The 13,156-nt window shown below is 45.9% G+C and overlaps 1 protein-coding gene across 1 annotated transcript in view; it reads left to right on the top strand.

The window, feature by feature from the left end:
* Positions 1-347: 347 nt before the first annotated feature.
* The window catches only part of LOC307247652 (glutamate receptor-interacting protein 1-like), a gene marked incomplete at both ends in the record, with an annotated part of 28,298 nt that continues 15,489 nt past the window's right edge, over positions 348-13,156 (top strand). The window contains one exon of the mRNA XM_080024686.1: positions 348-462. Within this exon, the coding sequence (XP_079880812.1) occupies positions 348-462 (115 nt within the window). The remainder of the gene's footprint in view (positions 463-13,156) is intronic.

Raw genomic sequence — 13,156 nt, 5'->3', positions numbered from 1 at the left:
ATAGAGTGTTTGGGGGGTGGAGCTGATTGGCTGAGGGGGGAGGGAGGGGGAGGGGCGTCGGAGCCTGCGGTGGAAAGGAATCAGTGTCAACCTAGATTGAGTGTGTGGACGAGCTACACCTCCCTCTCTCTCTGTCTGTCTGTCTGTCTGTCTGTCTGTCTGTCTCTCTCTCCCCCACCCCTCTCTCTCTCCTTCTCTCGCTCTCTCTCTGTCTGTCTGTCTGTCTGTCTGTCTGTCTGTCTGTCTCTCTCTCTCTCCCCCACCCCTCTCTCTCCCTCTCTCTCTCTCCTTCTCTCTCTCTCCACCCAGTCAGTGTTAGCCTTCTGCTAGTTAGCCTAGCGTAGCTGATGGAGCGCCTGCTCGCTGTGCTGCGCGCGCTGCGAAGCAGGAAGCGTTACCGTGCCGACGACGAGTACCAGGACGGATATGAAGACCTGTACTGCTACAGCACACAGCACCTGGGTGAGCCCCATAGAGTCTGAATGGAGAGAGAGAGACCCACAGTCTGAATGGACACACACAGAAACACACACAGAAACACACACAGTAACACACACAGTAACACACATTCACACACACAGAAACACACACACACAGTAACACACACAGAAACACACATAGAAACACACACAGTAACACACACACAGTAACACACACACAGAAACACACACAGTAACACACACACAGTAACACACACACACAGATTCACACACACAGTAACACACACACAGTAACACACACACAGTAACACACAGAAACACACACAGAAACACACACAGTAACACACACACAGAAACACACACAGTAACACACATAGTAACACACACACAGAAACACACATAGAAACACACACACAGAAACACACACACAGAAACACACACACAGTAACACACATAGAAACACACACAGTAACACACACACACACAGTAACACACATAGAAACACACACACAGAAATACACGCAGTAACACACATAGAAACACACAGTAACACACACACAGTAACACACATAGAAACACACACACAGAAATACACGCAGTAACACACATAGAAACACACAGTAACACACACACAGTAACACACATAGAAACACACACATAGAAACACACACACACAGAAACACACACAGTAACACACGCAGAAACACACTAACACACAGAAACACACTAACACACAGAAACACACTAACACACAGAAACACACTAACACACAGAAACACACACACAGTAACACACACACAGAAACACACACAGAAACACACACAGAAACACACACAAAAACACATACACAGAAACACACCTAGAAACACACACACATAGAAACACACAGAGAAACACACACAGAAACACACACAGAAACACACACACACATAGAAACACACACAAACACACACACAGGAACACAAACACAGGAACACACACACAGAAACACACACACAGAGACCAGGTGAACCAGGTGTTCAGTAATGACAGAGGAAGTGGAAAGGAATGCTAAGTATGTAGCGCTGACACTAACACACACAGTACTAGTGGTATCACTGTGGTAGTACTGAGTAATTACAGTGTACACAATCGAGTACTGGGGTGGTATTGTGATACTGCTGTGGTAGTGCTGAGTACTGTGTTAGTACAGTGTACACTGAGTACTGTGGTAGTATTGTGATCGTACTGTTGTAGTATTGGGGACTGTGTTAGTACAGTGTACACAGTGAGTACTGTGGTAGTATTGTGTTAGTACTGTGCTAGTGGTAGTACTGTGCTAGTACTGAGTAATTACAGTGTACACAATCGAGTACTGGGGTGGTATTGTGATACTGCTGTGGTAGTGCTGAGTACTGTGTTAGTACAGTGTACACTGAGTACACTAGGGTCCCTGTGCTGTGGAAGACGTCCTGCCTCGTTCCTGTGCCGAAGACGCCGCGTCCCAGCGGCCCTCAGGACTACAGACCAGTGGCTCTGACGTCCCACATCATGAAGACCTTCGAGAGGCTCTTCCTGGAGCAGCTAAGGCCTATGGTCAGGCCTTTCACTGATCCACTGCAGTTCGCCTACCAGCCACGCCTGGAAGTTGAGGACAGCATCATCTACCTCCTGAACAGAGTCTACACTCATCTGGACAAGCCGGCGAGTACTGTGAGAGTCATGTTCTTTGATTTCTCCAGTGCTTTCAACACCATCCGTCCGGCTCTACTGGGTGAGAAGATGGCTGCGATGCAGGTGGAGGCCCCCATCGTGTCCTGGATTGTTGATTACCTGACGGGCAGACCACAGTATGTACGCCTACAGAACTGTGTGTCTGAAAGGGTAGTCAGCAACACAGGGGCCCCACAGGGGACTGTCCTCTCTCCCTTCCTCTTCACCCTCTTCACCTCAGACTTCAACTATTACACTGAGTCCTGCCACCTTCAGAAGTTTTTCGATGACTCAGCAATAGTTGGTTGTATTAAAAAGGGTGATGAGAGTGAATACAGGACTGTTGTGGGCAACTTTGTCACCTGGAGTGAGCTGAACCATCCGCAGCTCAATGTGACTAAGACGAAGGAGCTCATAGTGGATCTGAGGAGGGCAAAAACACCCGTGACCCCTGTTTCCATCCAGGTGGTCCCTGTGGACACTGTGGAGGAGTACAAGTACCTGGGGCTGTACTTCAATAACAAGTTGGACTGGACCAGAAACACCGAGGCAGTCTACAAAAAGGGCCAAAGCTGACTATTTCCTACGGAGGCTGAGGTCCTTTAACATCTGCCGGACGATGCTGAGGATGTTCCATGAGTCTGTTGTGGCCAGTACGATCTTCTTGGCTGTCACATGCTGGGGCAGTGGGCTGAGGGTCGCAGACAACAACAGACTAAACAAACTAACCAGGAGGGCCGGTGATGTCGTACTAGAGGAGCTGGACACCCTGATGAATGTGACAGAGAGGAGGATGCTTTCCAGGCTTCAGTCCATCTTGGACAATGTCTCACACCCTCTCTACGACACACTGGCCCAGCAGAGAAGCACCTTCAGCAGAAGACTCCTCTTACCCAGATGCACCACAGTGCGCCACAGGAAATCATTCCTGCCTGTGGTCATCAATCTCTACAACGCCTCCCTCAGAGAGTCAGAGAGTCCTCTTTGTAATCTGACCTCAAAACACGGACTTCCACTTCTGCACCTTCTTCTTTTTGCACATTTTTAACTGTACATTTTACACTCTATATAGATATGTTTATAACATATAGATATGTTAATATATATGTTTATATATAAATGTTTCTTAATAATTATATGTTGTATGTAAATATGTTGTATGTAGATTTGGAGCTGTAACAAAAGTAATTTCCCCCTGGGATTATTAAAGTATTTCTGATTCTGATTCTTTCAGGTGAAATTTCAGGATGAAGCTAAAATGCACTATAACCTTTACAGGTGAACTTAATTTGACCTTCTCTAAACTTTTGACTTTTGTACAACTTGCTGTTCTCTAACAAGGAGCTGAACATGACATTTCACTGCATATATGTATGAACGTATGTATATGTATGTGACAAATAATCTCTTGAACTTGAACTTGAACTTGAACTTGAACGGCAAAATTCACAACAGGTGTTTCATCCATGAATCCACCAATACATTTCTTGGTTCAATTAGAATTGGTATTTTAACAGTCCTCTTCATCATGCCGTTCACATTTTGACACCGTGAGACCAAGACCACACCTAACAACTGATCAACAGCAACTCGTCTTGTAAGACTTCAAACAGGATGTTGTCAGAGGGAAGTGGCCACTGAGCTTAGAGTGTCACAGAGTGTCATCAGCAGGTTGCAACAGAGATACAGAGACTGGAAGAGTCACAGAAAGGCATAGAAGTGGACGTCCTTTGGCCACATCCCACACTGATGAGCGCTTCATTGTGAACAGTGCCCTGCGCAACCTCATGATGATGCCACTCAACTCCAGGCACATTTAAGGGAGGTGAGAGGCACCAAGTGTCACGTCAGACCATTCGAAACCGTTGACATCAGCGTGGTCTGCGTGCTAGACCACCTGCAAGGCTACCTGACCACACCACCAGGCACAGGCATCATGGTCTTGCAGGGGCCAGGCAGCGTTGACGCTGGACAAGGGACCAGGGGCCTCAGTGCTGTTCTTTGATGAAAGTCCATTCACATTGAGCAGAAATGATGGAGACGTCAAGGAGAGCGCATCAGCCACTGTTGTCACCAGACGAGCCTTTGGTGGTGGTGGTGTTAGTTTGGGCAGGTGTGTCTGGTCAATACAGAACTGCCCTACACTTTGTGAATGGTACAGTGACAAGCCCATACTACCTGAATGACATCATTCATCCAGTCATTGTGCCCCAGCATGAACAACACAGGCCTCATTTCATCTTCATGGACGACAATGCTCCAGCTCATGGAGGTGGCATCATTAGGGAACGGCTGCTGGAGACTGGGGCACCTCAAATGGAGTGGCCTGCACTTTCTCCAGACCTGAATCCCATAGAAAACCTATGGGATCAGCTGAGTAACTCTGTGCCCCAGAACCTCAATGACCTGAGGGCCCCCTTCAAGAAGAGTGGGGGGCCAGGCCTCAGCAGACAATAAGTCGACTTGTGAACAACATGAGACGTGGTTGTCAAGCTGTAATTGATGCTCAAGGCCACATGACAAGTTATTGAGACATTGACATTTTTTGTTGTGGTAAACCCACCACTGTTGTTGGCTTTTGTTTCAATACATAGTTTTAGATGAGGAAATCACCATAGTGTTACTACAGCTGTATTTCAGCGATACTACAGGGATTCTACAGTGTTACTACAGCGATTCCAGTGATTCTAGAGCGTTACTACAGCGTTACTACAGCATTACTAGAGCAATTCTAGAGTGACTACAGCGTTATTGCAGTGTTACTACAGCGTTATTGCAGTGTTACTACAGCGATTCTACAGTGTTATTACAGCGATACTACAGTGTTACTACAGTGCATTTACAGCTATTCTACAGTGTTACTACAGTATTATTACTGCGATTCTACAGTGTTACTACAGAGATTAGTGTTACTACAGAGATTACCATTATAGAGTGTTACTACAGTGTTGTGACAGACTACGTCATTCCATAGTGTTATTACAGCGTTATTACAGCGATACTATAGCGATTCTAGAGTGCTACTTGAATGTTATTACAGCGGTACTACAGCGTTTACAGCGATCCTACTGTGTTACTACAGCATCACTACAGCGATACTACAGCGTTAATACAGCAATTCTACAGTGTTACTACAGCGATACTACAGTGTAACTACAGCACCATTACAGCATTATTGCAGTGTTACTAAAGTGTTAGTACAGCATTACTAAAGCGATTCTACAGTGCTACTACAGTGTTATTCCAGAGATACTGCAACGATTCTACATCATTACTACAGCGATTCTAGAGGGTTACTACAGCGTTATTACAGCATTACTACAGCGATACTTCTGGTTACTACAGTGTTATTACAGCATTACTACAGCGATACTTCAGTGTCACTCGTGTTGTTTTTGAGGTCATACTGTGCAACGTGGTTGCTACATCAGGACGCTCAAGATCCACCGGTAAACAAATGCAACATGCGCTGGGGGGTGTGGACCGGGCTCGTCCGGCTCCGAACCGACTTTCATGAAATTTGGTTGCAGGGTGGAGAACTGCACCACCCACCTGCACGAGGGCTGCCGGAGCCAAATTCAGACAGATCAGCAATATTACAAAGAAATAACAATAAAGTTCTAAATCAGTAGATCCGGTTTGTTGCAGTTTGTTGGGCAGCAGGAAACGGAGGAAATGAAAAACATCTGCAGTGTTTATTTGCTTTGTTTGGAGGAAGATGTGTCTGATCAGCTGCTGCTGAAGCAACACCAACACCAACAACACCACCAACACCAACAACAACATTACATTTCATTTAGCAGACGCTTTTATCCAAAGCGACTTACAATTATTCAAACAGCGACGGACGCAGCCATCAGGAGCAATGAGGGGTTAAGTGTCTTGCTCAAGGACACTACAGCATGCTAGCAGGAGGAGCCTGGGATCCAACCAGCAACCTTTAGATTACTAGAGGACCAGCTCTACCGCCTGAGCTACCATCCCCGTTACAACACCACCACCACCAACAACACCAACAACACCACCACCAACACCAAAAGCACCACCAACACCAACAACAACACCACCACCACCAACACCACCACCACCAACAACAACCCCACCAAAACCAATATCCCTTTTCTGTGCTTAGTTTGGTGAGTCATCATCCCTCCATCATCCATCCATCACCCCTCCATCATCCATCCATCACCCCTCCATCATCCCTCCATCACCCATCCATCATCCCTCCATCACCCATCCATCATCCATCTATCCCTCTCTCCCAGTCTCTCCCCCCCTCCCTCTCCCTGTCGCTCTCTCTCCTTCTCTCTCCCAGTCCCCCCCCTCCTTCTCTCCCCCTCCCTCCCTCCCTCTCTCTCTCTCTCCCCCTCCCTTTCTCTCTCTCTCTCGTCATCTCTGCAGCGGTCGATGCAGCGTTAGCTTGGTGGTTCTCCATTTGTCGTCTCTCTCTCCCTCTGTCTCTCCGTCTCTCTCCCTCGGTCTGTCTGTCTCCGTCGGGATGGTGGGGTCCTAGCTGGGGGGGTTGAGGCTTCATCATGATCGCTGTGTCGTTCAAATGCCGCTGCCAGATCCTCCGCAAGATCAACAAAGGTAGAGAGAGAGAGACAGAGAGAGAGAGAGAGACAGGTGTGTGCGTGTGCGTGTGTGTGTGTGTGTGTGTGTGTGTGTCAGCGTAATCCTGCTGTTTGGTTTTTGGTGCAGAATGCTAACGCCGAAAAGAGCATCAGCTGTTTTCATTGTCTGTCTGTCTGTCTGTGTAATTGATTAATTCAGCAGCATGTGCAGCCTCTTTGATGACAGACGGTGTGTGTGTGTATCAATGGAGGGAGAAGAGAAATAATAATATTTTGCATAATAATCATGATGATAAAAGAGGCTTCATGCACCTGTACTCACAGTGCGTTTTCACATCATCTCATATTTTCTGACGTTTGAAAGCGTCGCCGCGGAACTTTGTGGCCTGAAGCGCCGGCGGCAGTTAACCGTGGACTGAGTTCTGCCGGAACCTCCGGGTTCTGCCGGACTGAGCAGAGCAGTCACAGCCCCAAACACAAGAAGTAACAAGGTGCTGCTGCACGCTGTCATCCTGCTTATCCACGCAGTGTCTTTTTGCTGTGATTACACGACTAAACTACACTGTTAGTACACGGTGACTACACTGTTACTACACAGTGACTACATTGTTACTACACTGTGACTACACAGGGACTACACTGTGACTACACTTTGACTACTCTGTTACTACTTTGTGACTACAGTGTTACTACACTGACTACTCTGTGACTACACTATTACTACACTTTGACTACACTGTTTTTACATGGTGACTACACTGTGACTACACTGTTACTACATGGTGGCTACACAGTGACTACACTTTGACTACACTGACTACACTGTGACCACTGTTACTACATGGTGGCTACACTTACACACGGTGACTACACTTTGACTACACTGTTATTACACGGTGACTACACTCACTACACTCAACCACAATCAAGTTATAAAAATTGAAAGAGAAAACACTGCTTCAACGTCTCCATCATTTAAAGAAAGAAAAGATGGAGGAGGGTGGAGGAGGGGGGGAGGTCTGAATCAGGTCACAGTGTGAATGAGGGAATGTGGAATGGAGGAGTGGACCAATCAGGAGAGAGAGACAGAGGGAGAGAGACATCTGGAGGAGGGGGAGGGGAGCCCAGCTTTCATCCCCTGTGAGTTCTACTGTGTGTGTTACCGTGTGTTACTGTGTGTGTTACTGTGTGTTACCATGTGTTACCGTGTGTGTTACTGTGTGTTCCTATCTGTGTTACTGTGTGTGTTACTGTGTTTGTCTTACTGTGTTCTTACTGTTTGTGTTACTGTGTGTATTACTGTGTGTATTACTGTGTGTGTTACTGTGTGTTCCTATCTGTGTTACTGTGTGTTACTGTGTGTGTTACTGTGTTTGTCTTACTGTGTTCTTACTGTGTGTGTTACTGTGTGTATTACTGTGTGTATTACTGTGTGTGTCACTGTGTGTTACCGTGTTTTTCTGTCTGTGTTTGTGTGTGTGTTTGTTTCTGTGTGTTAGTTCTAGTGTGTGTTTCTGTGTGTGTGTTTCTGTGTGTGTGTGTGACTGTGTGTTTTGTGTGTGTGTTACTGTGTGTGTGTGTGTGTGTTACTGTGTGTGTGTGTTTCTGTGTGCGTGTTAGTTCTAGTGTGTGTTTCTGTGTGTGTTACTGTGTGTGTGTTACTGTGTGTTTTTCTGTGTGTGTTACTGTGTGTGACTGTGTTACTGTGTGTGTTACTGTGTGTGTGTGTGTGTGTTACTGTGTGTGTTACTGTGTGTGTTTCTGTGTGTGTTTCTGTGTGTGTGTGTTTCTGTGTGTGTGTTACTGTGTTTTTCTGTGTGTTAGTTCTAGTGTGTGTGTTAGTTCTAGTGTGTGTTTCTGTGTGTGTGTTACTGTGTGTGTGTTTCTGTGTTTGTGTTAGTTCTAGTGTGTGTTACTGTGTGTGTTACTGTGTGTGTTTCTGTGTGTGTGTGTTACTGTGTGTATTTCTGTGTGTGTGTTACTGTGTGTGTTTCCGTGTGTGTATTTCTGTGGGTGTGTTTCTGTGGGTGTTACTGTGTGTGTTTCTGTGTGTGTGTGTGTGTTTCTGTGTGTGTGCGTTTCTGTGTGTGTGTTGGTCCCGGGCGCGTCCACGTACGCTGCCCACTGCTCCTGCTGTGCCCCCGGAGGAAGGACAAGCCAGGATGGTTCAAAAGCAGAGGAACCATTTCACCAGCACCATCAAAGCATGTGCATGTGTGTGTGTGTGCAAGCATGTGTTGTGGAGTGTCGTGTGACAATTAAAGACTGTTTCTTTCTTTCTTTCTTCTTTCTAGTGTGTGTTCCTGTGTGTGTGTTTCTGTGTGTGTGTTACTGTGTGTGTGTTACTGTGTGTTACTATGTGTGTGTTTCTGTGTGTGTTACTGTGTGTGTGTGTGTGTGTGTGTGTGTTACTACATGTGTTTCTGTGTGTGTGTTAGTTTTAGTGTGTGTTAATGTGTGTGTGTTAATGTATGTGTATGTCTGTTACTGTGTGTGTGTTTGTGTGTGTTACTGTGTGTGTTACTGTGACTGTGTGTGCACTGTTCTTTCTATTAGTAGGATGGATGGATGGATGGATGGATAAAAGGGTGGGTGGATACACAATGGATGAATGGATGATGGATGAATGGGTAGTAGGGTGGATGTGTGTATGGATAATAGGATGGATGGATAATACGGTGGATGGGTGATTGATGGTGTGGCAGTTTTGCCACCACACACCATCCAAGTGGCGTTTTCAGGGCCCTCCAGCAGAGACACAGGAGACGATGGGTTGTAAACACCAGTTTATTGTAGAGGAAGCTAGGTGGAACAAGCAAGGAGCAGTTTATTGCAGAGAGGAGGCTAGGTGGAACAAGCCAGGAGCAGTTTATTGTAGAGAGGACGCTAGCTGGAACAAGCCAGGAGCAGTTTAATGTAGAGGGGAGGCTAGCTGGAACAAGCCAGGAGCAGTTTATTGCAGAGAGGAGGGTCGGTGGAACAAGCCAGGAGCAGTTTATTGTAGAGAGGACGCTAGCTGGAACAAGCCAGGAGCAGTTTATTGTAGAGAGGAGGCTAGCTGGAACAAGCCAGGAGCAGTTTATTGTAGAGAGGAGGCTAGGTGGAACAAGCCAGGAGCAGTTTATTGTAGAGGGGAGGCTAGCTGGAACAAGCCAGGAGCAGTTTATTGTAGAGGGGACGCTAGCTGGAACAAGCCAGGAGCAGTTTATTGTAGAGAGGAGGCTAGCTGGAACAAGCCAGGAGCAGTTTATTGCAGAGAGGAGGCTAGCTGGAACAAGCCAGGAGCAGTTTATTGCAGAGAGGAGGCTAGCTGGAACAGGCCAGGAGCAGATGGAACATGTCATGACAAGGCTCCTCTCCTGAGTGAGTGTGGGGACTGGGGTTTTAACCTGCCGCTCATTAGCCCAACCAGTGAGCAACAGGTATGCAGCCACCCTGACCCAATCACCTAGATTCAGGTCAGGTGTGGCTGCTCAACCCATCCCATCCCCACACCACATATGTGACCCACCACGTACTTTAGGTCATTTGGTGGCTTTCGAGATTTATTTCTTTCAGCATCATTTGAAAGTGGAGAATCAGAGCTTCCAAACAAGGTGTCACTTGTGCAAATCAAGCAAATATTTTAAAGCTATAACTTGTTAATGACAAGGATTTGGCAAACCATGTTTCTGAAATAATTGCCTTCAACGTTTGACCAACACCAGCTTCATTCAGCTCCCACAATGCAACTGGTTGGAGGACAAACAATGCCTCATGGCTACTTAACATCCTGCTGAATGGGCCAATCACCAACAGCTCAACAACACAACAAATTAAATTTTGTTTTTAAAGAAGCTTTAAAAAAAAAAGAATATACATGTTTTATAAATGTGGAATTATTTTGGAGTTTGAAAGTACAAACAACACAAGAAAATGTAGAGCCTATCAATATTATGAGTCTCAGAATATCTGAAATCTGAAAATCGGTCTCCAACCTCAACGGACTTCATCACGTCATCAACTTCTTCCGTTGTAACAACAACGGTCGTATCGTCGGTCTCCTCTGGTGGTTCTTGAAAATATTCCATTAAGGTTGAAATCCGCTGTTTGAAATGTTCTCCAAGTAATAGTAATATCACATTCCGCAGCGCTGTCGTTCTCCAAGTCGCTTACAGAGAACTAACTTTCATTGCGGAAAATGAAGTCCAGTACACGCTGCTAACACTGACTTGGATATATCGCACTGATCAGATTAAGGCCCGAGATATGGTTCAGAGCTTCCTCCACCTGCTTCACCTAATCCATAACGATACGGAGAAGAAAGTTTTCACAGACAAGTGAGACGGAAACACCCCTGTTCTGCGCTTTAACCGGCTGTTTACGTTTACGGAAGTGACGTAGGTGCGTGACGCAAAGGGTTTTTCTTCTTCGCCATTTCACAGCAGTGTGTGTAAAAGTACTACGATTTAAAGGTTGAACTCTATCAAAAGGGTTCCACATTGAAACCTCACATCACATGGAATCTGGAGGAATGATCTTCACCTGGATGCTCTCTTTAAATCAGGGGTCTCAAACTCAACTTACCTGGGGGCCACTGAAGGTAGAGTCTGGGTGAGGTTGGGCGGAATCAAATATTCCACAAAAAAAGTACAACTGATCCAATCTTCTCAATCTTTATTAATAACAGTTCAGAACATGAAGGGTTCTTCAGAACATGGCTTCTCTTACCTCCTGCGTGCTGACACCTGGCAGCGCTTCCTCTCACACAGCTGAGCCACGTTTGGCTCGAGGGCGGAAGCAGCTGAGACCCTCAGTGCGGCTTGAAAATGCTCATCAGTGAGTTTGGACCTGTACTTTGACTTATTCAAGTTCATGGTGGAGAAGAGCTTTTCACACAGATATGTCCACGTTACTTCACCTGTCTTCATTCTTAACATCAAGTGCTTTGTCTCATGTTTTATATCTTTTAATTTCTTGCTCTTTTTGATGAAATTGTTCTTGGTAAATTTGTTTTCTTTTGCGATTGCACATATCCGTCCTTTTTCCTTCTCTATATTTCTCTCGTAATAATAATCTATAACTTCTTCTTTATAATATTCAGGTTCTAACCACCATTTGGCTTTTGTTCTTGCCGCCCATCTCATGCTATTTGCTGTCCATGTCATTCTTTTCCCTTTGCTATTGCAACACTCTGCTGTCTTTGTTAGGTCACTGATTACTCTTGTTGAGTCCGTCCACTTCCTGAGTCTCTGCACCTTGCACCGGGCGACAGGATGTGTTTTCCTTCCACTTCATGTCACTCCGGAATCACCTTTCAACCAAGTGACTTACGTTGATAATTGGCGTTGGCTAACTTGTCAACAAACACCACTGGAAGCTGTCACGAGCCTGAGCTACAGTGGCCCATAAGTGATAATATAAAATATAAAACGCCCAGGGCAAGGACTCGCGCAACGACTCGGCAAAAAGGTGCGTGTGAGAAAAAGCACTAAACTTTGATGTCAAGTAGGGGACAACAAAATATCGTCCCGCAGGCCTCATTTGGCCCGCGGGCCGCGAGTTTGAGACCCATGCTTTAAAGCAAACCATGGATCAGTGTTGTTCAGCGCTGTTCAGCGTCTCGGTAAGTGAAATGTGTATCCCCATCTCATCTAATGGGATAATTTAACTCTACGGTTTAACACTTTTCTACTATTTATAAATCAAACTCGGTTTTCCTTCAAGAAGCTTTTTTCAACTTATTTGCTGCTCATTGCCATTTTAGAAATGCACGAGATGCTGTGGTGGGACACACACATGTTTGTGGTGTGGGGATGGGTGGATGAATGATGGTGGATTGATGGGTGGATGGATGGATAGGTAGAGTGATAGATGGTGAGAGGAAGGGTGGATATAGGGATGGATGGATGGATGGAAGGATTGATGATAGTGTGATGGATGGATGATAGAGTGATGGATAGAGTTATGGAGGGATGGATGGATGGAGTGATGGAGGGATGTATGGATAGAGTGATGGAGGGATGGATGAGTAGAATGATGGATGATAGTGATGGATGGATGATAGAGTGATGGATGAATAGAGTGATGGGTGGATAGTGATGGATGGATAAAGTTATGGATGGATGGATGGATGGATGGAGTGATGGAGGGATAGTGATGGATGGATGGAGTGATGGATGGATGGAGTGTTGGATGGATGGAGGGATGGAGTGATGGAGGGATAGTGATAGATGAATAGTGATGGATGGATAGAGTGATGGAGGGATAGTGATGGATGGATTGAGTGATGGAGGGATAGTGATGGATGGATGGAGTGATGGAGGGATAGTGATGGATGGATTGAGTGATGGAGGGATAGTGATGGATGGATGGAGTGATGGATCTTCCCTCCATCCCGCGCTCGCTGTTGGCACCGGTGAGAATCTGCTTTGTTTACACTGGTTACCATGGTGACAGAGTGAAGTG

The sequence above is a fragment of the Zeus faber genome, assembly GCF_960531495.2.
Source record: "Zeus faber genome assembly, contig: SCAFFOLD_112, whole genome shotgun sequence".
In the NCBI taxonomy this organism is placed as follows: Eukaryota; Metazoa; Chordata; class Actinopteri; order Zeiformes; family Zeidae; genus Zeus; species Zeus faber.
Note: the sequence above shows the minus strand (reverse complement) of the source record. Positions and strands in the feature narration are given on the sequence as shown.